The sequence below is a fragment of the Chelonoidis abingdonii genome, chromosome 26, assembly GCF_003597395.2.
Source record: "Chelonoidis abingdonii isolate Lonesome George chromosome 26, CheloAbing_2.0, whole genome shotgun sequence".
Lineage (NCBI taxonomy): Eukaryota > Metazoa > Chordata > Testudines > Testudinidae > Chelonoidis > Chelonoidis abingdonii.
The window spans coordinates 9,115,721-9,138,667 of NC_133794.1; the positions used below are offsets into that span (position 1 = coordinate 9,115,721).

The 22,947-nt window shown below is 63.9% G+C and overlaps 2 protein-coding genes across 2 annotated transcripts in view; one reads left to right on the plus strand and one right to left on the minus strand.

Moving 5' to 3' along the window:
- The window catches only part of KCNH3 (potassium voltage-gated channel subfamily H member 3), a 27,691-nt gene extending 16,803 nt beyond the window's left edge, over positions 1 to 10,888 (plus strand). The window contains exons 3-12 of the mRNA XM_075061244.1: positions 190 to 347; positions 534 to 741; positions 1,360 to 1,641; positions 2,839 to 3,038; positions 3,568 to 3,760; positions 4,633 to 4,844; positions 8,748 to 9,037; positions 9,343 to 9,449; positions 9,858 to 9,938; positions 10,186 to 10,888. Coding sequence (XP_074917345.1) covers positions 190 to 347; positions 534 to 741; positions 1,360 to 1,641; positions 2,839 to 3,038; positions 3,568 to 3,760; positions 4,633 to 4,844; positions 8,748 to 9,037; positions 9,343 to 9,449; positions 9,858 to 9,938; positions 10,186 to 10,772 — 2,318 coding nt within the window. The 3' untranslated portion in view covers positions 10,773 to 10,888. The remainder of the gene's footprint in view (positions 1 to 189; positions 348 to 533; positions 742 to 1,359; positions 1,642 to 2,838; positions 3,039 to 3,567; positions 3,761 to 4,632; positions 4,845 to 8,747; positions 9,038 to 9,342; positions 9,450 to 9,857; positions 9,939 to 10,185) is intronic.
- A 442-nt stretch (positions 10,889 to 11,330) lies between these two features.
- MCRS1 (microspherule protein 1) lies at positions 11,331 to 21,018 on the minus strand. Its single transcript, XM_075061245.1, is given in 16 exon segments — positions 11,331 to 11,555; positions 11,762 to 11,889; positions 12,202 to 12,289; positions 12,514 to 12,596; positions 12,960 to 13,110; positions 13,934 to 14,371; positions 14,571 to 14,648; positions 15,619 to 15,727; positions 17,057 to 17,166; positions 17,532 to 17,690; positions 18,500 to 18,638; positions 19,022 to 19,057; positions 19,059 to 19,134; positions 19,137 to 19,148; positions 20,821 to 20,949; positions 20,952 to 21,018. Coding segments are annotated over 16 exon segments (1,890 nt in total). The 3' UTR covers positions 11,331 to 11,468.
- Positions 21,019 to 22,947: the final 1,929 nt, after the last annotated feature.

Sequence of the window (22,947 nt, forward strand, 5' to 3'; positions counted from 1 at the left end):
CCGCCGGCTCTGCCAGTGCCCCTCACTCCCAACCCGCAGCCCTCTGCCGTCCCAGCCTTGGCTCTTTGCTTGGCGCTGCTCGCAGGGCAGGACCCCTTCTCCCCCCGGGGGCTGCGCTGAGGCTGTTGAGCTCAGTTCACTGGTGACTCCCCCCCGACATTAACCCCGCGGGTGCTGTGCTCCCCGCAGACATCGTGCTCAATTTCCGCACCACCTTCGTCAGCAAGTCGGGCCAGGTGGTGTTCGACCCGCACTCCATCTTCCTGCACTACCTCACCAGCTGGTTCCTGCTGGACCTGCTCGCTGCCCTGCCCTTCGACCTGCTCTACGCCTTCAAGGTCAACGTGGTGAGTCGGCCCCAGGGGGAGTGGAGGGGAGGGCCCTGGGACTGAGCCAGCCCCACAAAGTCCCCAGCCAGCCTCCCCCTTGGGCCTCAGCAGCTCCAGCCCCATACCGGGCTGTGCCAGGCTCAGCCCTCCTGCTGGGGGAGCCCCTGCAGTGCTCTTCCCCACCCCTGCGCTCTCTCCCCGCAGTATTTCGGGGCTCACCTGCTGAAGACGGTGCGGCTGCTGCGGCTGCTGCGGCTGCTGCCGAACCTGGACCGGTACTCGCAGTACAGCGCCGTGGTGCTGACGCTGCTCATGATCGTCTTTGCCCTGCTGGCCCACTGGGTCGCCTGTGTCTGGTTCTTCATCGGCCAGCTGGAGATCGAGAGCAGCCACTCGGAGCTGCCAGAGATCGGTATGTGGGGCACACGTGTGTGCACGGGGCTCCCCCACCACGCTGCACCACACACATGCGATTGCACGCCCAGTCACAACAGGTGCACCCGCCGCTCTGCACCACGTGTGTGCAATTGCACAGCCAATCACAACAGGCATGCACCCACTGCTCTGCACCACAAGCGATTGACTGCACACCTAGTCACAACAGGCGTACACCTGCACCACGTGTGTGTACACAGGGCACACCCCAACACATGCACCTGCCACTTTGCACCACACAGGTGCAATCGCATGCTCAGTTACAATAGGCGTACACCCGCTGCTCTGCACGACACGTGTGTGATTGCACACTCACTCACAAATCATGTGCACCTGCCTCCGTGAACCATGTGCACACATGGGGGGAGCATGCATAGCTACCGACGTACATGTGTGCACATACATATCCCCCCAGCACACAGACTGAGGTGCCCCTACTAAGCCCTTCCCCCGCCAGCCAGCCTGCCCCTGCCCTGGGCTCGCTCACACCGGGAGCTCAGGCCCTCCCTCTGGGCCCCTGCCCCAGCTCATCCCAGTCTGGGGGGCTGCTCATGCTCTGCCCCAGGGGGGCTTTGACCCGTCTCTCCCCCCCCAGGTTGGCTCCAGGAGCTGGCGCGACGTCTCGAGAGCCCCTACTACCTGGCGAGGAAGAGCTGCAGATCCCCGGCCAACGGGACGGACCCGGGGGGGCCCCCTGGGGCCAACTGCAGCCTCAACGGGAGCAGCTGGGAGCTGCTGGGGGGCCCATCTCTGCGCAGCTCCTACCTCACCTCCCTCTACTTCGCCCTCAGCAGCCTGACCAGCGTCGGTTTTGGCAACGTCTCGGCCAACACCGACACCGAGAAAATCTTCTCCATCTGCACCATGCTCATCGGGGGTGAGGGGCGTGGGGCAGGGCACTAAGGGAGTGGGGGGTTGCAGGACACAGGGCCGGGGGGCAGGGCACCGGGCAGGGGGCACTAAGGGGGGGCTGCAGGACACAGGGCCGGGGGGCAGGGCACCGGGCAGGGGGCACTAAGGGGGGGCTGCAGGACACAGGGCCGGGGGGCAGGGCACCGGGCAGGGGGCACTAAGGGGGGGCTGCAGGACACAGGGCCGGGGGGCAGGGCACCGGGCAGGGGGCACTAAGGGGGGGCTACAGGACACAGGGCCGGGGGGCAGGGCACCGGGCAGGGGGCACTAAGGGGGGGCTGCAGGACACAGGGCCGGGGGGCAGGGCATCGGGCAGGGGGCACTAAGGGGGGGCTGCAGGACATTGGGTGCAGGGCACCAGGGGAGCAGAGCCCTCAGGGGGAGGCAGACACAGGGCCAGGGGGCAGGGCACTGAGGGTGGGGAACTGCAGGGCTCTGAGGCCAGGGTGAGGGGCACCAGGGGACGGGGGGGGCTGACAGGCGTGAGTGGGCAGAGGGTCGCCTGGCGGGGAGGGGAGCCAGGGCATGGAGGGTGCCTGGGGGGGGGTTAGGTGCTGGGCGAGGGGGGAGAGGTGTGGGGGTTACAGGGGGTGACCGGCAGGGGGGGGATCAGGCTGCCCTCCCATCTCTGTACCAGGACCCCAGTGACCTCATCTCCTGGGCACTTTGCATCCTGGCCTCCTAACAAGGGATGGACTCGGGGGGCCCTCGGGAGGATGTAGCAGTGCCCACCCCCAACCGCCTGTGCCCACCCCATCCCCACAGTCTCACCCGGGCTCTGGATACGGCAACGGGCAGTTGCCATGGAGACGGGTGAGCGCCTGTCGTGTGAGTGGACGGGCGGGCGGGGGCTTCACCCACAGACGCTGCCAAGGGGGATCACTAGCCACAGAAGGTGGCCCCCTCCCCCGCCCAGCACCCAGGCGCCCCCTGCTCTCCCCCCCCATGGGTGGCTAATGCCCCTCACTCCTGACCTGCAGCACCCCCAGTGGGTCTCTACCAAGCGCTTGGGTTGGAGCGATCAGTTCAGTCTGGCTCTGCTCTAGCGCCACGTTACACGGAGCCTGCCTGGGCCCTGTCCATCCAAAGCGAACCCAGGTGTCCGGGCTCCCTGCCCCGCCCCCCCCGGCCAGGCCCGACCCCGGTCCCGCTCTCCCCGCAGCGCTGATGCACGCCGTGGTGTTCGGGAACGTGACGGCCATTATCCAGCGCATGTACGCCCGGCGCTTCCTCTACCACAGCCGCACCCGTGACCTGCGGGACTTCATCCGCATCCACCGCATCCCCAAGGCGCTCAGGCAGCGCATGCTGGAGTTCTTCCAGACCAGCTGGGCCCTGCACAACGGCATCGACACCCACGAGGTGAGCCCGCTGCCCTGCCCCCCCGCCTGCCCTCCCCCGCTCTGGTCCCCTCCCCCGCAGCCCCCTTGTTTTTCCCTACCCCCCCCCGCCCGCCTCGTCGGCCCCTACCTCTCTCCCCGCCGCCCCATCACGCCGTCTCACCTCGCCTGCAAGGGTGCTGGGCAGGGCCAATGCATCACCCTCCGCTGGACCCTGGGGACCGAAGCGAGTTGGCGGGGGCCTCACGGACTGGGTGGGGGTGGGGCCCTAGGTGCATTGGAAAGACTGTGTTCAAATGACAAGCGCTCACTTCATAAGAGCGGGTGGGGTGGGGTCCTGGGCCGCTGGCAGGCTGGGGCTCCAAGGGGGCGGCTCAGCCAGGGGGGACGTCGAGCTCCCAGGGAGCAGCTGTTTTGCTCTTACTGGGTGGGGTTCGTGTGGTCCGTCGCTCTGGGCAGGGCAGGGCTGGGCTGCACGTGAAGGGAGGGCTGAACCCCCGCAAGGACTGGGTTCGTAATTCTGCTTCCCCTGCCCGCCTAGCTGGCTGCAGAGCCTGCCAGACGAGCTGCGGCCGACATCGCCATGCACTGAAAAGACAAGGAGCTGCTTGCAGCTGCGCCGTGTTCGAGGCAGCGGCCCGGGGCTGCCTTCGCGCCCTCTCGCTCAGCATCAAGCCAGCGGTCTGCACCCCGGCGAGTTCCTCATCCGCGGGGCGCACGCCCCTGCAAGCCCTCTACCTTCGGGTCGGGCTCTCATGGAGTGCTGAGGGACAACACCGTCTGTCTGAAGCCATCCCTAAGGTGAGGCATGCTGGGGGGAGGGGGAATCAGGCAGGACGGCGGCACTTCCCCCACACAAACTGCTTAGTCATGAGTGCTGGCTAAGCCAGTGGCCTCAACGAGGAGGCCCCCTCACTCCCCGACCCGCAGCCCCCTGGCTGCCCAGCCTGGGCTCTCCCACCCAAAGCTCTGGCGGGCCTCACGTCTCCCGACCCGCAGCCCCTGCCTAGCCCAGCCCGGGCTCCCCACACACCCCAGCTCGCGTGCCCTCACTCCCAGACCTCGGCAGCCCCTGCTAAGCCCAGCCCCGGCCCCCGCCCACTCTGCTGCGGTGCCCCTCACTCCCCGACCCGCAGCCCCTGCTAGCCAGCCCTGGGCCGCCCCGCCCCCAGCCTCTGCGTGCCCTCACTCCTGACCTGCAGCCCCTGCTCAGCCCACCTGGGCTCCCCCCGCCCCGCTCTGCCGGTGCCCCTCACTCACTCACTCCTGACCCGCAGCCGGCTAGCCCCACCCTTGGGGGCTCCCCCTACCCCAGCTCTGCCGGTGCCCCTCACTCCTGACCCGCAGCCCCCTGCTAGCCCAGCCCTGGGCTCCCCCCACCCCAGCTCTGCTGGTGCCCCTCACTCCTGACCCGCAGCCCCTTGCTAGCCCAGCCCTGGGGGTCTCTGCTGGTTTTGTGGTATAGGGATGGGGGTGAGACCCCACCACCGCCTCAACCATCACAGTGGCCGAGGCTGTTCCCCCCAGGGCTCCAGATGGGCCGCCTGGCCGGGGGCGGGGGGCGGCACTGGGCCTGCTGCACCCCTGGGCGTCAGCAACCCACCGTTTGCTCCTAGGGAAGGGGGACCTGCTGGGCTGCGACCTCTCGGGCCAGGAGCGCGTGATCAAGGCCAACGCGGACGTCAAGGGTCTGACCTACTGTGACCTGCAGTGCCTGAGTCTGCGGGGGCTGGGCGAGAGCCTGGTGTTGTACCCCGAGTTCGCCCGCAAGTTCCGCCAGGAGATCTGCGCTGAGCTCAGCTACAACCTGGGCAGCGCCGGGGCCCAGGTGAGGGGCTGGGCCCCTAGGGTGGGGGGCTCACCCGGGGCGACCTGCTCCAGCCCCAGTGCCACAGGGGGAGGGGCTCGCCCTGACCAGTGGTGCAGGCTGGTTGTGAGGGTGCTGCCTGTGGGAGCCAGCTGAGGTCACTCAATCAGGGTGAACTGCAGACAGACCGGGGCAGACAAACCCCAAACACTGGTGGAGCTTCCAATACTTAGATTTACCAACCAGCTTCTGGGGTATCTCACTGATTACTCAGACTCCAAGCAATGCCCAGCCTCAGACCTTCATCCAGACACATGTCAAACATGTGATGATGAATTCTGAAAATTCTCCTGGTTCCAAAGGACCAAGCCCCAGACCCAGGTCCAGGGATAACATAGATCCTACCCAAAATACACACTACAGCCAATTCTTGTTAACTAAACTCAAATGTATTAAAAAGGGAGAGAGAGAGAGAGAGACCTGGTTAAAAGATCAGTCTACAGACAGACTTGAATTCAGTTCCTGAGGTTCAGGTACACAGCAGAGGCAGGTGGTGGGAAAGAAGGTGGCAGTGGCTGAAGGAGACAAAGGAAGATAAATCTCCTCCTTGGGGTGGGAGTTAACTGGCCACCTGTGAAAAGTTTGTCCTTCACTTGCTGGAGGACTCTCTGCAGCTTGAGGTCTTCAAACCACGATTTGAGGACTTCAGTAGCTCAGACATAGGTCAGGGGTTTGTTACAGGAGTGGGTGGGTGAGATTCTGTGGTCTGCATTGTGCAGGAGGTCAGACTAGACGATCATAATGGTCCCTTCTGACCTTAAAGTCTATGAGTTTGTAGTTGCTAAAAGTCCTTTCAGAAATAGTCCAGAGGTTACAGTCCAATGTCCATATTCAGGGTGATGCCAGTCAGTGACTGGGGATCTCAGTCCTTGTGGCTTAAGGTTTCCCCCTCTTGAAACCCAAAGCAGATCTGAGATGAAGCAGGATCGTGTCCCAGGGTTTTTATACATTTCCAGCAGCCTCTTGGCCTGAGAAAACAATCGACTTAACTCTCCTTCTCCCAAACATCCTGGCAATTAGCACAGGGGAATTTATCCATTAACAGTTCAGATCCAGGTGACCACAACCTTCAAAGAGACACAGAGACAATGATACGATTTCACGCAAGTGTCTTCCTAAATGTTAATAGTCCTTTGCTGATCTTTGAATCAGAGCTGTAGCCATAGACACGGCTTGTTTGCTGACATCCCAAGACCTGAGCAAAGTCTCCCCTTCTACTCTCAGGAAGGTGGCTGCATTTCAAAGCTCTGCTCACGTACACAGGTCAGGGCACCTGGGAGGTAATTAACTCTGTCTGGCCCTGTGTCTCGCACTCATAACGTCACTCTGGTCTCACCCCACTCAAGGGCAAGGGTTGGCGTTGGTGCCTCCCTGACCCCCCCCCCGCCCTCCTGAGCCGATGGGGGGGGGCCCCCTCCCTTCCTGTCCCAACCATCACTTAAACTTAGTCAAATACCCCACAATAAAAATGAATCAACACCCAAGGAAGGGGCTGCAGGAGTGAACCAGGGACCAGGCAGAATCCAGCAGCAGCGCGGGGGCTACCGAGTTTGTTGCACCCAATGCAGCACGTCTGGTTACCTGCCCTTTGGGCGGCTGGCATCCATGTGCGTTTGGGGCAAGGAGCCACAGAGACCGAGTACAGGCTTTGGAGCCCAGGTTGGCGGAGCTGAAGGAGCTGAGGGGGAAGACAGGTACATAGAGGAGACTTTCTGGGACACAGGAGAATGTCTGAGGGCCTGAGGGCCTGTGTGCTGGTGGGGCAGATGAAAGTCCTAGGGAAAGGAGAACATCTGACTGGAGCAGAGGGGAAAGGATCCCGTAGTGTGGGCGCCTCTCGCACTGAGGACACCTCTCGGGGAAGGGAACTCTGGTTGTTAGGAAGAGATGCTGAGACAGGTATTAGCTGGGTTTGTGATGATCGGGAGAACCATATGGTGACTTGCCTGCCTGGTGCGAAGGTTGTGGATCTCTCGAGGCATCTAGACAGACTTATGTGCAGTGCTGGCGAGGAGCCAGTGGTCGTGGTTCATATAGGTACCAGTGACATAGGGAAGGGTAGGAGAGACGTCCTGGAGGCCAAATTCAGGCTTCTAGGTAAGAGATTGAAGGCCAAGACTCCATGGTGGCCTTCTCTGAGATGCTTCCAGTTCCATGCGCAGGGCCAGTTAGACAGGCGGAACTGTAGGGTCTCAATGTGTGGCTGAGACAAGGGTGTAGGGAGGAGGGGTTTATATTTATTAGGAGCAGGGAAAACCGAGAGGTGCAAAGGAGCACGGTGTTCGAACAGGGACATCCTTTAGGGGAGGATCTCTTCATGGAGATTGTCTATGGCCTAGTAAGGAGGAGAGGATGGAAGATGGAAAAATACAGGTAGAATCTGATGAGAAAGGGTCAAATGAAAAAAAGTCCCATTCAGTTACATTGTGTAGTGGCAGACAGCAGAAAAGTGACACGTTTTTAAAGTGCTGCTATCCCAGTGCTGGGAGTCTGAATATGGAGCTGGGTGAACGCGAGGGCCTCGTATTACATGAGGAGATTGATATAACGGCACCACGGATGCTTGGTGGAATGAGGATAATCAATGGGACGCAGTAATATCAGGGTACAAAATCTCATGGAAGGACAGAGCAGGTCATGCTGGCGAGGGCGCTAGATGTGAAAGAAACCGTCCCATCAAATGAAGTAAAAATAGAAAATGAATCAAACTGGCCAGTAATTCCAGGCTGGAACAATAAGAACAGAGCGGCAGGGGTACCTCACCGACCACCTGCCCAGGATGGCGACAGCGGCTGTGAAACGCTCAGGGAGATCAGAGAGGCCATTAAACTAAAACACTCAATAGTACTGGGGGATTTCAACTAGCCCCAGACTGACTGGGTCCATGGCACCTCCGGACAGGCTGCAGAGAGAAAGTTTTGTGACACCTTCAATGGCTGCTTCTTGGTGCAGCTAGTCCTGCTGGAACCCACAAGGGGGGAGGCAATTCTTGATTTAGTCCTAAGTGGATCACAGGATCTGGTCCAAGAGGTGAATGTAGCTGGATTGCTTGGCAATAGTGACCATAATAGAATTAAATTTACCATCCCTGTGGCGGGGAAAACACCACTGCAGCCCAACACAGTAGCATTTCATTTCAGAAAGGGGACTACGCAAAAATGAGGAAGTTAGTTAAACAGAAATTAAACAGCTGGATAATAAGACAGAAAAGATCATGTTGCCTCTATATAAATCCACGGGACGCCGCCCCCCGAATACTGAGTGCAGATGTGGGCTATAAAATCATGCCTGGTGAGGAGAAAGTGAATAAGGATGTTTTATTTACTCCTCGTAACACTAGAACTAGGGGTCACCAAGTGAAATTAAAAGGCAGCAGGTTTAAGACAAAGAAAAGGCAGTATTTCCTCACACAGCGCAGAGTCACCGGTGGAACTCCTCGCCAAGGGATGTTGTGAAGGCCAAGACTCTAACAAGGTTCAGAAAAGAACTGAGATGTTCCTGAGGCCAGGGGTCCATCGATGGCTACCAGCCAGGCTGGGCAGGGACGGGGTCTCTAGTCTCTTGTCTGCCAGAAACTGGGAATGGGTGACAGGGGCTGGGTCACTGGATGATTCCCTGTTAGGGGCACTCCCTTGGGGGGCCCCCGGCAGAGGCCGCTGTTGGCCGACAGGACACTGGGCTAGGTGGTCCCTTGGTCTCACCCGGTCTGACCATTCTTATGTCAGTGAGAAAAGGCCCCTCAGGCTGGGCGCAGGCATCACTCGAGAACCCCTGGTGGTGACCTGGTGCCAGGCGTGTGGGGCAGATGCAGGGCCAGGGATCCCCTCCCCAGCACTGACCCGTTCTGCCCCCCCCCCCCCACAGGCCGACACCAGCTTGCTGAACGGTGACAATACCCTGCTGGAGGACAAGGCGGCCGAGGCCGTGCAGGACTCCCCGGTGCCCCCACCCCGCTTGCCAGCCGGCCCAGCTCTGGAGCCCTCGTCCAGCCCCCAGCCGCTCCATGGCTGCCCCCCCTCGGCTGTGGGAGCCAAGCTGCTGTCGCCCAGGAGGGGTGTCCTGCCCCGGACACGGCGCCTGCCACCTGCTGCTGGCCCCCAGGCCCTGCAGCTCCACAGCCTGCCCTGCATGGGGCCCCCCGACCTCAGCCCCAGGTAAGGTGGTGATTGGGGGAGGGGGGGGGTCGAGGTGTTTCCTGCTGGTTACCCCGGGGGCTAGGCACATGGCTCAGATCTGCCCATGCAGCTTTAGGCAACAACCCCCCCCCCGGGGCGGTTTGGGGCCAAGGTGGCCGTGGGCCAGACCCTTTGGGGACACCCAGCTGGGTGGCCCTGGCTGCTGTGTGTGTGGGGGTTTCCCAGCCTGCTCCCCCTGCCCTGTGCTGGGCGGCCCTGGGGCTGATGTCCAGGGCGGGGAATGGAGCCTCTGTACCCCCCGACGGTGCCGCTCTGCACTGCAGGGTGGTGGACGGCATCGAGGAAGACGCCTGCGGCTCGGATAAGTCCATGTTCAGCTTCCAGGTTGGCCCCTCAGGCCCCGACTGCAGCAGCCCCTCCACTGGGCCAGGTACTGTCAGCGCCCCGGCAGGGGCTGGGCACTAGGACTCCTGGGTTCTTTCCCTGGGCGTGGGGGGGGTGGGCAGTGGTCCTCCCGGGTTCTCTCCCCTGCTCCAGGAGGGCTGGGCACTAGGACTCCTGGGTCCTCTCCCTGGGAGTGCGGGGCCAGTGGTCCTCCCGCATTCTCTCCCCTGCTCTGGGTGGGGCTGGGGGCCAGGACTCCTGGGTTCTCTCTCCCGCTCTGGGTGGGGCTGGAGGCTAGGACTCCTGGGTTCTCTCCCCTGCTCCAGGAGGGCTAAGGGCCAGGACTCTTGGGTTCTCTCCCCTGCTGTGGGTGGGGCTGGGAGCTAGGACTCCTGGGTTCTCTCCCCAGCTCCAGGAGGGCTGGGCACTAACCTGCCATCTCCCCTTGCCCCAGAGAGCAGGCTGCTCGCTATCCCCCTGGGCCCCGCAGAGCTGACAGGCACTGATGCCATCGAGAAGCTGCGGCAGGCGGTAAGTGCGTGGGGGGCTCAGCACGTGGGCAGCCAGCGCCCCTGGCATTGGGCCCTGGGGGGGGCCCATGAGGTGGGGCAGAGCATTGGTACTGGGTACCCATGCACAGGGCTCAGGGAGCCCCAGGTCAGGGGAAGGGGCAGAAGGCCCCACCTGGGCGTGGTTCTCCCACCCAGCTTGTGAGCCCCTGCCTGGCACAGGGTGGGCAGCTCTGCCCCTGGCACTCACCCCATCTCCCTGCCCCCAGGTAGCCAAGCTGTCAAGGCAGGTCCTGCAGATGCGCGAGGGGCTGGAGTCGGTGCACCAGGCCCTGCAGCTCTTCCTGCTGTCCCAGTCGCCGGCCCCGCTCACCTGCCCCGAGGGCACCTTCCCCAGTGCCACCCTGCTGCAGCCGCTGCGCGTGGAGACGGGCATCTCGGCCTTCTTCCTGCACAGCTCCGCACCCAGCCCGTGTCTCAACGCAGCCTGCCCCCACGCCCGGCCTGTGCCCCCATGGGCCTGGGCCCCCCCTGCCTCCCACAGCTCCCCCTGGCCTGGCGCCCCATGGACCTCGGCAGGGAAGATGGACGCGGAGCTCGCAGCTAACACGGCCCCTGCCCCGGCGGAGCTCAGCAGCACGTGGTCAGCAGCTGGCCCCACAGCAGCACCGGGTGGACACCACGGGGCCATGCACCCCCCACAGGCTCCGCCAGCCACTGAGACGGACCCCCAGGGACCTCCAGCTCCGGCCGCTTTGCCTCTGCCCTGGGACCCGCCTGGCCTGGAGATGGTGCTGCTGGGCTGCCACAGTGCCATGGGCACCCCCTGCTGGCCCCGGGAGGAGGGCACAGGCATGTGAAGGCTGCACCCCCCCCACACACTGGGATTTTTCTACCCCCCTGGAGAGCCAAGGGGCCTGGCCTGGCTGCAAAACCCCTATACGGAGCCCCCGCTGGCTGCAGGGCTCAGGCCTCATTCCCAAGCCAGCAGTGCCACGGGGGGGAGAGACCAGAGCTGCCTCCCGGAGCTCGTGGGCCCCCAAGGGCACAGGGGGAGCGCCCCGCCTGGCCTGTGGAGCTGGGGGGAGGCAGTGGGGGGCAGCAGGGCTTCCAGTCCATAGGACTTCCCCTCCCGCTCCCTTTTTACAGTAAAATAGCTGCCTTTGGATCTCTGGTCTTGTGTCTGTTTAGGCCCCTGCCCTGGCGACATGTGGCAGAGCAGCCGTGGTGGGCCCAGCCACAGGCCCCCTTTGGCAAGGCAGGGTGGGCCCCAGGCACGGAGGGGGCGGTGGCTGCTCTGTTAACCAGGGGAACTCACTGCAGCAGGACAGAACCTGGTGCCCTCTCTCTGTGCTGGGGCAAAGGGCTGGACTCGCTGCCAGCCACTCCCTGATGCCAGCAGCCCCCAGACACCAGCAGCAGGTTAGACACATTTATTTGGAAGGGAACGTTGTGCGGTCGGCCCCAGGCCCTGCCCCCAGCCAGAGGGGAGGGGGCAGCCCCAGGGAAGCCTGCAGCGGGTGAAGCCAGCGGACACCGGACAGTAGCAGGGCCCCTCACTGCTGGGGGATCTTGGCAGCTTCGGCCTTGATGAGGGCGATCAGGTCCTGGTTGATGAGGAAGACGAAGCGGAGGCTGGCGATCTGCAGGGGACAGGGAGGTCAGCGCGGGCAGGGCCTGGGCACGGCCCAGCTGAGCTCGGGGGAGCCCCCGCAGCGCCACCACCAGGGGCTCCCTGGGGCACCCAGTCAGGGGGCGTCTGACCTCGGGAAGAGCAGGGTCTGTTCCCCCCACGGCTAGCGGCAGGAAGGCCAATCCCCTCCCCCCACGTAGCGGGCCGGGCACTCACCTCCACCACCGAGTTGTTGTTGAGCTTCCACTTGCTGGCGCCCAGCACGGGGCGCCCGTCCACATAGATGGGGCGCCGGCCCTCGTTGGCGATGAAGAAATCCCCATTGTTCTTCAGCTTGATGACGCCTGCAAGGCGCAGCGGGGGGCAGTGAGGAGGGCACAGCCCAGCTACCAGGCAGGGTGTTGCCCATATCCCACCCCCTGGCTCCTTCAGGCGGAGCCCCACACCCCAGCAGTGCCATCCTGGAGCCCACAACCTGTGGCCCTGGGCGGGGGGAGGGGGAGGGGTTAGCTCCGCCCCTGGTGTTCATGGCCCCGCCCCTCCATGGACAGAGCTCTCAACCCCGCCCCCCATGGGGGTGTCAGCTCTGCCCCTCCACGGACAGAGCTATCAGCCCCGCCCCCGATGGGCATCTCAGCCCCGCCCCACCCCTGTACCTTGCTTCCGGGAGATTTTCCAGGCGGGCCCCTCCAGCGCCAAGTCCACATCGATCTGATTGTCCTTCGTGGCTCTGCCCAGTGTGATCTGCGGGGAGGGGGGCTGTTAGCAAGGTGCCCTCCACCCCCTGCGCACTCCCCCAGGGCGGCTCTAAGCACCAGCCAGCCCAGCCCCCAGTGAGTCCCCTCTGCCCCGCCCCCGTGTGCAGGAGCAGGCTTGAAGCCTGCACCACGGCCCCCCCGGGGGCCCGCATCTCGGGGCATCTAGCTGGGAACCCCCTGCCCCAGCCGAGCCGGGCGACCACAACTCACCTCGCGGGAGCGCATGAGGTAACGCACCATCCTGCCCCGCAGCACAGCCAGCGTCTGGTTGTCAAAGTCCGGGGAGCTCATTCCTGGGTGAGGGAGGGGAGAGATCAGACACTCACCACCACCCCCCCGGTCACACCGAGAACCACCCTCACCTCCCCCCCGCAAGTCACAGGGAGACCCCCCAACCTCCCCCCCAGGTCCCCCCGAGACCCCCCCTTCCCCCCCCCGGGTCCCATGGGGAACCACCCCCACCTCCCCCCATGGGCCCTGGCTGGAGAGACTCCTCCCAGCCCCTCCCCAGCATCAGGAGTCCCAGGGAACCCTGCAGCCTGGATGTCAGCTCATGGCCCTAGGGGACGCTGGGACTTTGTCCCACACCCTGAGCTCAGCAACTGCTCAGCCCCCTGACCCGCCCCCAGCCAGCAAAGCCCACCCGGGGCTCTCACCCGTGATGCTGTCCACCAGCACCTGCCACTTGTGGAGCTCCTGCTCCAGCTGTCGGATCTCCCGCTTCTGGCGCCTGTCGGCCACAGTCAGTTCTGCAAGGAGGGAAGTGCAGGGGGCAGCTTGGGCCAGCCCAGGCACCTGGCACAGGCCCTACGAGGGTGACGGGGCCCTGGGGAGAAAGGGCTGGCTCGGGGAAGGTGATATGCAGCCTCTCCGCTCCAGGGGGTGCTGGCTCCCACCTGGCCTGAGGGCAGGGATTTGGCTGGCTTGGGGGGCGAGGAATGGGGCCTGTCCCCTCTAGGGGGCACCGGCTCTGATCCAGCCACAGGGCAGGGGACTGGCTGGCTTGGGTGTGGGAATGGGGCAGGGGCCTGTCCCCTCTAGGGGGCACCGGCTCTGATCCGGCCCCAGGGCAGGGGACTGGCTGGCTTGGGTTGGATGGGCGCAGGGCCTGCTCCCCTCTAGGGGCACGCGGTTCTGATCAGGCCCAGGGCAGGGGACTGGCTGCTCAGGTGTGGGAATGTGGGCAGGGGCCTGTCCCCTCTAGGTGGGGCGGCACTGGGCTCTGATCCGGTCCCCAGGGCGGGGGCACCGGTTTGCTCAGGGGGCGGGGAATGGGGCATGGGGCCCATCGCCTCAGGGAGCACCGCTCGGAGTTCGGCCCCAGGGCGGCGGGAACTGGCTGGCTCGGTGGGAATGGGGCACGGGCGTCCCCTCTAGGGGGCACCGGCTCGATCTGCCCAGGACGGCTGACTGGGCTGCTCGGGGTGGATGGGCACAGGGGCTGTCCACTCCAGGGGCGCTGACCCATGCAGGGCAGTAAGGGCCGACTGGGGCGTGGCAACGGGTCTGAGCACGCCCTAACCAAACCTGCCAGGAGTCGGGGTATCCCCCATCTCCCATGTAGCCCCTCGCTCCCTCTACCGCAGGCCCCAGGGACAGGTAGCGGAGCTGAATGGCCCGCCAGACTCACATCTCCATGCACATCGTCCTCCACGTCCCTGCGGGGAGGACAGGAAGGGTCGGTACTGCCCTCGACCGCACGCCCACGGGATGCCGCACGAGGCAGACCCAACACGCCAGCCCTGGACCCAGTCCCCAGCACGGGCCCTCTGCCGGCCAACCTGCCGCCATTCCGTCCCGCAGGCGCCAGGGGCGCCAGGCCTGCTCGGCACTGGTCCCGGGCCGAGCTGCAGCCCAGCCAGAGCTGGCTCCAGGGGCCAGGAAGCACCAGGCAGCAGCTGGTGCGGTCAGACTGGTGGCACCAGGCTGCCGCAGTGGGTTCTGGCCCTGGCGGGAAGGAGCCCCCGCAAGCCCCCCGCGACAACGTCACTTCCAGCTTGCTGTCATCGATCATGTCCTCTGCTCCGAGTAAGTTCAGCAACCTGGTCCCCTTGGCAGCGGCTTGCAACTGAACAATAGGCAGAGGGCGGGGAGGGTTAGCACAGTCAACAGCCCCAGCCCCACCCCCTGCTGCTCCGAGCCGGGCGGGGCAGCTGCAGGGAGGGGGGGCTGGCAGTCGGGCCAGGCCGTACCTGCTGGTCGTCCAGAGGTAGTACTGGCTTCAAGGAGCTGCCAGTAGAGCTGCCAGGGCCTTGTCAGTGGCGCGCCGGGTTTAAAGGTCTCGGGTCTTGTGCAGCGCCCTGGAAGGTGTCCAGCGGGGTGGCTGGTCTGTGGGAGACGGGACACTGCAGCTTCCCATAACCACCAACAGCCCCCGGCCTCCAGGAGACCGACTGACGCCTAGCCAGCAGGGGAGCCTGGGGTTCGAGGCCAAGGCTGGAACATCGAGTGGCTGGCCCAGGAGGCTCCGTCTGTGTGCAATGGGCCATAGGCGCCGGAGCAATGGCCTGGGTACTCTCCCCAAACGCTTTCCCTATGGCATCGACCTTGGGAATTTCTGTGTGCACACCCAGAGCTGGGCGCATAGCGCTGGGCAATCGGGTGTTCTGTGCTGTGGACGAGGAGCCAGGAACCACGCAGGCCAGGCAGTGCAGCTCCCACAACGATGGGGCTCTGGGGGCACGGTAACCGTTTGGCTGCAGGGCGCTCGGCAAAGGACTGACCGCGCAGGATGCTTCTTGCAGAGACGACCCTTCCTCCCCCCGGCAGAGGGAGCCCAAGTGCCCTCCGGTCCAGACTCTCGCCCCCAGCTGGCAGGGAAGGGGATTCGGGGTCCTTGTTAATTCCCTTTGCCAGAAGCATGAGTCAAGTGTACTGCGTCCTGCACGCACAGGGAGGGCTGAGGGTAATTGGCTGCCCAGGCTGTCCGGTGTCACCGCGCCCTGCGTGGACAGGGAGGGCCGAGCAGGTACCGGCTGCCCGGGCTGTTCCGATCCCACCCGGCCCAGCATCCAGGTGTCACCGTGCCCTGCACGCACGGGAAGGGCTGAGCAAGTACCGGCTGCCCGGGCTGTTCCGATCCCACCTGGCCCAGCGTCCGGGTGTCACCACGCCCTGTGCGCACAGGGAGGGCCCAGCGGGTACCAGCTGTCCGGGCTGTTCCGATCCCACCTGGGCCAGCGTCCGGGTGTCACCACGCCCTGTGCGCACAGGGAGGGCTCAGCGGGTACCAGCTGTCCGGGATGTTCCGATCCCACCTGGCCCAGCGTCTGGGTGTCACCGCGCCCTGCGCGTAAGGGGAGGGCTGAGCCTTACCGATCCCACCTTGCTCAGCAGCTGCTCCTCGGCTTTGCTGAACAGCACCTTGCTCTGGATGGCTGTGATGGTTTCGGGGTGCAGCTGTCGCATGGCCTGACAGGCCAGCCTGGGGAGGGGACGGGACCACGTCAGCTACCGACTCAGGTTTCATGTCTGATGCCAAGCAAAGAGAGGGGCTCTTCCCCTCGGACTCATTGCTCCCCAGAGCCGCAGCAGGAGGCTGTGACATTATGAGTGCGATATAATAGCTCATTGACACGGGACAGGGCCAGAGTTAATTAACTCAAAGACCCACCTGACCCAAGGCCAAAAACTAGGAAGGTATGGAAGTGAGCAGAGCTTTGAAATGCAGCCAGCACTGTTAGAGGTAGAAGGGGAGGTGTTTGCTCAGGGCTTGAAATGTAACCAAACAAGCCTTGTCTACTGCTACAGCTCCGATTCGAAGATCAAAAAGGGAATATTAACATTGAGGAAGATACTTGAGTGAAATCGTATCATTGTCTCTGGGTCTCTTTGAAGGTTGTGGTCACCTGGATCTGAACTGTTAATGGATAAATTCCCCTGTGCTAATTGCCAGGATATTTGGGAGAAGGAAAGTTAAGCCGATTGTTTTCTCAGGCCAAGAGGCTGCTGGAAATGTATAAAAACCCTGGGACACGAGCCTGCTTCATCTCAGATCCGCTTTGGGTTTCAAGAGGGGGAAACCTTAAGCCACAAGGACTGAGATCCCCAGTCACTGACTGGCGTCACCCTGAATATGGACATTGGACTGTAACCGCTGGACTATTTCTGAAAGGACTTTTGGCAACTACAAACTCACCTCTGCTGTGTACCTGAACCTCAGGAATTGAATTCAAGTCTGTCTGTAGACTGATCTTTTAACCAGCTCTCTCTTTATCTCTCTTTTCTTTTTTAATGCATTTGAGTTTAGTTAACAAGAATTGGCTCTAGCGTGTATTTTGGGTAGGATCTAAGTTATAATTAGATCTGGGTATGTGGCTGATCCTTTGGGATTGGAAGAACCTTTTCTTTTATACGATGAGATAAGATTTTCAGGAATCATCATCCTATTTGACACGTGTCTGGATGGAGGCCTGAGGCTGGGCATTTTAAGGGAACTGCGTTGATTGGACTTCTGAGTAACCAGCAAGATACCACAGAAGCTGTTTTGTGCTGGTTTGGTAAATCTAAGGATTGGCAGATCCACCAGCGTTTGGGGTTTGTCTGCCCCGGTCTGTTTGCAGCTCACCCTGACTGAGTGACCTCAGCTGGCTCCCACAGGCAGCATCATCACAGGGGGATGGGGGACTCCTCATACCACTCCCCAGCCACCCCTCTGGGTGAGTGACCAGCCGTGCTGGGAGCAGCAGGGCCTGCCCCATGGGTGGCCGGCCCGGCAGAGCCCAGCTTCCCCGTCCAGTGGCCTGGCACTCACTTGGAAATGACCGGGTCGTAGAGCAGCGCGTACCACCTCTCCTGGATCTCCCGCAGGGTGAAGCGGCAGCTGAACTTCACGCCCAGGTGGACCGAGGTCAGGTCGTTGGTCTGCAGGGGCCCGAAGAGAGGCCAGACTCAGGGCTGTGTCCCCCGACCCACAGCGCAGCAGAGGGCCTCTGATGGCCATTGTAACTGAAACAGCCACCACGGACAACGCTTCCCAGCCTCAGGCACCAGAGCGAGGACTGAGCTGAGGGGTCTGGGAAGCAGCCAGGGCTGGGGTTTAGGACACCGGGCCTAGCACCCCAGGTCTTGGTACAAGGTGCTGGGCAGGTGGCCAGACCTTGACAGAACAGCCCCCCCAGCACCACGGGCCCCACACCAGGAACTCTGCTGACCTCCCACTCCCTGCTGGGACCTTTCCCATGCACGCCAGCCTGGCCAGGCCCTGTTTAGCAGGATGGCAGCATTACCTGCAGCACAGCATTGATGAGCAGCAGGTCATCCGCAGGCTTCCAGCGGCCCAAGTCCTTCGTCACCTGCAGGGGCTGTTTGCTTTTCTTCATCCGCTTGGGGAGGCTGGAGTTTGGGACCGGGCTTGGGGTGACGGGTGCAGAGACGGATTTGGAGACCTGCATGAGCCGGGAACGGAGCTCAAAGCGACCTTGTGTCTGGCCAATGGGGTCCACTGCTGCAGGCCATGATGGGCGGACAGGGGCTGCACATCACACCCCCTCACCCAACCTAGCCAGCCCTCGTCCAGGGGGCAGCACGTGGCCCCGGCTCCTGAGCAGGACATGCCCAGGGAACGCAGGCGTTTGAGCGCCGAAGACACTTCACGCTTACCCGTCCAAAGCCCAGCCAGCGGGGCTGGAGCCAGGAAGCGAACTGGCTGCAGGCAGTGAATGAAACTGACTGGGTCTGGCTCCACCGCCCACCAGCAGAGGAACCAGGCCCCACAGGGGAGAACAGGAGCTACCAGAGGCTCTGCCCAGCAAGTTACGGCATGGCAGGAAAGGCTGCAGACTGCCATGGTGATGGTGTCCCTTTGGCATGGTCGCTGAGGGGCTCTGTGGTTCCCAAGTTCTGTCCCAAGCTGGATGCAGAAGCCTCCCACCCTGTGCCCCTTCAAGTCCTGCCAGGGGGAGGTGTCTCTGCTGAGCCAGGTGTGTGTGTTCTTCCGCCCAGGGAGCTGCAGGATCTACTGGCCGACGGCTCTCTCTGTTTCCACCCCCCAGGGATAAAGCCACCCAGGCTCTCCATGCTTCAGGGCTGATCTCCAGCCAGAGGTCAGGAAGAACCCCCCTCCCCACAGCATAGTGTCTCCTCCCCGACACACCCAGCCTTAGGCTCTGTCAGAGAAGAGCGACTAGGCCCCTGCTCCGGATCGGACAGGCCACCAGGCCCTGCAGGGCACTGCCCACCCTCCTTCCCCGCTCACCTTCTTCTTCTCGCTGGAGGAGGGCTCGCTGCCCGAGCAGCGGCCTGGCTCCACCCCACTGGGCCCCTTGGCCCGGCTGGACGACTTGGCGAGGCTGCTCTCTACCAGCTCATCATCGAACTTCTTTCTCTTGATGAACCTAGTGGGACAAACGCAGGCCCCAGGTGAGGTCCCTCCGCCCACCTGCCGGTGCCAGCCCTGCTGCACACCTGGCTACCTGGAGCCAGCTCCCCACTCCCCAAACAGCTGCATGCTGGGTGTGGGGCGCCCTCTGGTGGCTCCGAGTCCAACCATCGCTGCAGCCAAGGCGTTTCCCTGGTTGCGGCCGGTGAGCCAGGCTCCAGGCCTGATGCTGCTTTACAGGAATGGTGTTGAGTGAGCAGCACCTGGTTCATCACAAGACATCAGGGAGCCCCAAGTCCCACCTCCCACCCCCCCCGGGACTGCCCTGGACTAGTCCATCCTCACCGCCAGAGGGGGTCCTGCACCCCCTCCTCATGGCCCTTGGCCCTTCCTGGGTACCTGGAGGAACTCCGCGTTTGGGGATGGTGCCCGAGACTGTGACGCGCTCCTCTTCTGTCCCGCCAGCGACTCCTCGTCTGCAGAGGGTCTCGCCGTGCCTGACGCCATCAGTCGGAGTCCAGCACGTCTGCACGGGGACAGAGCCTCACCCTTCCACATCAAAAGGATCAACGCCAGGCATCACACTGCGCTCGGCCACAGAGAACCTGCGCTCCTGAGCCAACCTGCCTAATGCCAGGGAGCAGCTGGCTTGTGCCAACCTTACGTTATAAGGCAGAACACCTACGAGACTTGAGATCCCAGAATGCAAAACTCCCCCGGCTCGAGAGAGGGGAGCGCACCATCAGGACTGCAGCGTGTGGATCTGAAAGAGTCACGTGACATTCCACTCAAACTGCCAGCTCTGCAGAGGAACGTGGTGCTGGGTAACAGCCCACAGCAACACTGCACAGCGTTTATCATCTGCCATGTGGTAGCACCAATGACTCCATCAGGGCCTTGCCGACTGGGCCCTGGGCACCACGGACTCGCCCGGAAGATCTTGCGACTGGGCCAGGAAGTGCAGAAGTGCCCAGACCGCAGTGAAACTGCAGGAGCCCATGGCTGCAAACGCAGCAGTAACTCACGATGGAGCTGGCCAGGGCGCGCTCCGGCTCCTGTCACATCGACAATAGCGGCACCTCCAGCAGGGCGGGCGCCCATCCGTCCCCGCCTGCACTGACCGCGACGCCCTCTGCCCGTGACGGGGGGACCCCCGACGGGCGGGACAGGGGCTCCGGGGGGGAGGCCTCCCCAGGGCGGGCTCCCCCGCCCGCACTGACGCCCTGAGGCTGGGACGCACCCGGCGGGACGGGCACTCCCCGGGGGGGGAACGGGCTCCCGAGAGGGCTACCCCCCGCCCCCGCCCGCACTGCAGCACTAACCCTGACAGGGCTGGGGACGCACCGGGGGGAGGGGCTCCCGCGGGGAAGGGGCTCCCCAGGGGGGGCTCCCCCCCGCTGCACCTGGCACCCTGAGGGCTGGGAGCCCCGGGGGGACACGGGGTCCCCGGGGGGGGGAGGCTCCCTGAGGGGGACCCCCCGCCCCCGCCCGCCTCTGCGCACCCTGCGGGCTGGCGAGCCCGGGGGGAGGGGCTCCCCAGGGGGGGGAAGGGTGCCCCCAGGGGGGCTCCCACCCGCCCGCACCGGCACCCTGAGGGCTGAGCACCGGGGGCAGGGGGCCCCCAGGGGGGGAGGGGATCCCCAGGGGGGGCTCCCCCGCCCCCCGCACGACGCACACCGCTGAGGGCTGGAGCAGCACCCGGGGGCAGGGGCTCCCCGGGCGGGCCCGTGGGACTGTGAACGGACAGGGCCAGTCAAGGGCTCACACGCTGCCCCGGGCCGCTGCGGACGCCGGGCAGGTGGGGGCGGATTTCAGCAGCCGCCCCGCGGAGCCCGCAGGGCGCAGAGACCCCGAGCAGCGGCCGGTTCTGCAGCGCCAGGCTGGGTTGCTATGGAGACCCCTCGCCCCAGTCCCCGCCGCCGCCGCCCGGGGAATCACGGGCAGGGAAACTGAGGCACGATGAGACGAGTCGCTCGCCCCCCACCCCGATCGCGCAAGGAGTCAGCAGCGCAGCTCGGGGGGAACCCAGGCATCCCGGTTGGGCCTGGGGGGAGGGGTCTCTGCGGGGGGGGGGTCTCCATAGCAACCCCATCCTCTCCCTGACATTGATCAGGCGCATGCGCGTTCGGACATTGAATCTGACGCCCCGCTGCAGGCCGCGCATGCGCAATCACTCCGCCGGCCAGGCGCCCTCTCACAGGGACGCGGCGGCGCCGCGGCCTCACCATTCCCCGGTGCGGCGGCTCCGTCTGCTCCGTGGTGGCGTCCGTCAGGCAGGAGCCTCCATCCACAGAGCAGGCGCACTTCCGGAAGTTTGGTAACTTCCGGGGGCCTGAGCGGAAGAGAGCAATTGCTTCCGGTTCAAACTGCGTGACCCTGCCTGTGGGCGCCGCCATCGCGCTCTGGCGGCTGAATGGGCGGCGCCATCTTGGTGAAGGGTGCGACCATGGCCTGTGCTGCACCCACTTCTTGGCTACCAGGGAATGGGGCCACCCCCACCCCTGGCACCAGCTCAGTGGACAGGCCGCAACATGGGGCACCCTGTTGCCATGGCAGCGCACACCCCACCCACATGGCAACAGGGGCTGTGCCCTGGCGACATCGCCATAGCAATGGGGCACCCAATCCCATCAGCCTCGCTCCCGTTGCCATGGCAGGCTCAGCATCCCCCTGCCCACCCCAGCGTGGCAGCCGTCAGCAGGCGCCCGGCCACCTGCGCCGAGTCCTCGGCCACCCCGCTGGGCGCTTGGACGTCACCCATCAGTCAACAGGCACGAGCCCCTGCTGCAGTTCCCAGCCTGGCATGTCACAGACGCACCCACGGCCAGCCGGGAGCCGCTGCACAGACAGACGGACAGGCCCTTCCCTGGCCTTACTGTGACACCCCACAATCACGCGCCCCCCGTCACCAGAGAACCCAGGAGTCCTGAGCCCCAGCCTCCTCTCTGCTGCAGCATGCTGCCTCTTCCAGGCGGGAGCCGCTGCACAGACAGATGGACGGACAGGCCCTTCCCTGGCCTTACTGTGACACCCCACAATCACACACACCCCCCTCACCAGAGAACCCAGGAGTCCTGAGCCCCAGCCTCCTCTTTGCTGCAGCATGCTGCCTCTTCCAGTCGGGAGCCGCTGCACAGACAGATGGACGGACAGGCCCTTCCCTGGCCTTACTGTGACACCCCACAATCACACGCGCCCCACCTCACCAGAGAACCCAGGAGTCCTGAGGCCCAGCATCCTCTCTGCTGCAGCATGCTGCCTCTTCCAGGCCTGACCTCAATTCCCACCCCTCCAGCCACACTCCTGGGACACCTTAACCCCCATGGGGGCTGCTCAGGGGCCTTTGGCTGCTAGCCAGGTTACGGTGATCTAGGGGGATGGACTAGAACTTGGGGAGCTACCTGGCCCTACACTTCTGTGATCCGACCTCCCTGCCGCTCTCCCTGATTAGGATGACGAGCCTCCCACCTCTTTCCTGCTCCAGGACACCCCGATCCTGTTTCCTCAGGGTGCAGCGCTAGCTGAAACCCGGGCCTGATCCAGCCCCTTTCCCAGCCACTAATGGCTCGGCAGCGGCCAGGGCTCCATTAGAGTCAGTTAAGAGCTTTTTAACGTCTGGGCGGATGCTGAATAATTGAGGCGAGGCCCCAGCAGTGGCACAGCCAGTTAGTGTGCAGGAAGATTGTGGAGCAGCTATGATCCCTCCTCCATAGCATCTCAGACATGCCAAGGGAGCCGAGCTGCGGAGGTGGTATGTGGGGTAGGTGTGTGCCAAGGGTAGGTGGTATGTGGGGCTGGGTAGCTGTGTCCACCTCCCTGGGTGACTCAAGAAATAGGGACAGCACCTGGGAGCTGCATGGAACCAAGGGCTTTCTGCATCCCATAATATGCCCCCCTTTCACTGCAAAGAACCCTATACGCCCGGTCCCACCAAAATGCAGCCACCTCTGGGGAGGAGGGAGCATGCTGGAGAGACAGGCTGGGGCGGGCAGGATCCCCAGGGGGCTGAAGCAGACAGGAGCTGGGCTGGGTCCTTGGGGACCAAAGGCCCCTGGGTGAGATGAGCGTGGTGGGTCTTAGAGAGGGGGATGGACGTCCACGTCCCCCAAAGCACCAGCTGTGAACCGGAGCCCTGGGCTGGCAGCCCCAGCCGAGTGGCCAGGGAGACCACCTCAGCCCGGGCCCCCAGGGCTGGGCAAAGGACAGTGGGGGGCTTCCACTGAAATCCCACCCCCACCGTGTAAGGACCCCACTGGCACCTGCAGATGAGGCTATCATGGTGGAGGGGCTGGCGGGGGGGCAAGGGCCATGGGACAAGCAGGATC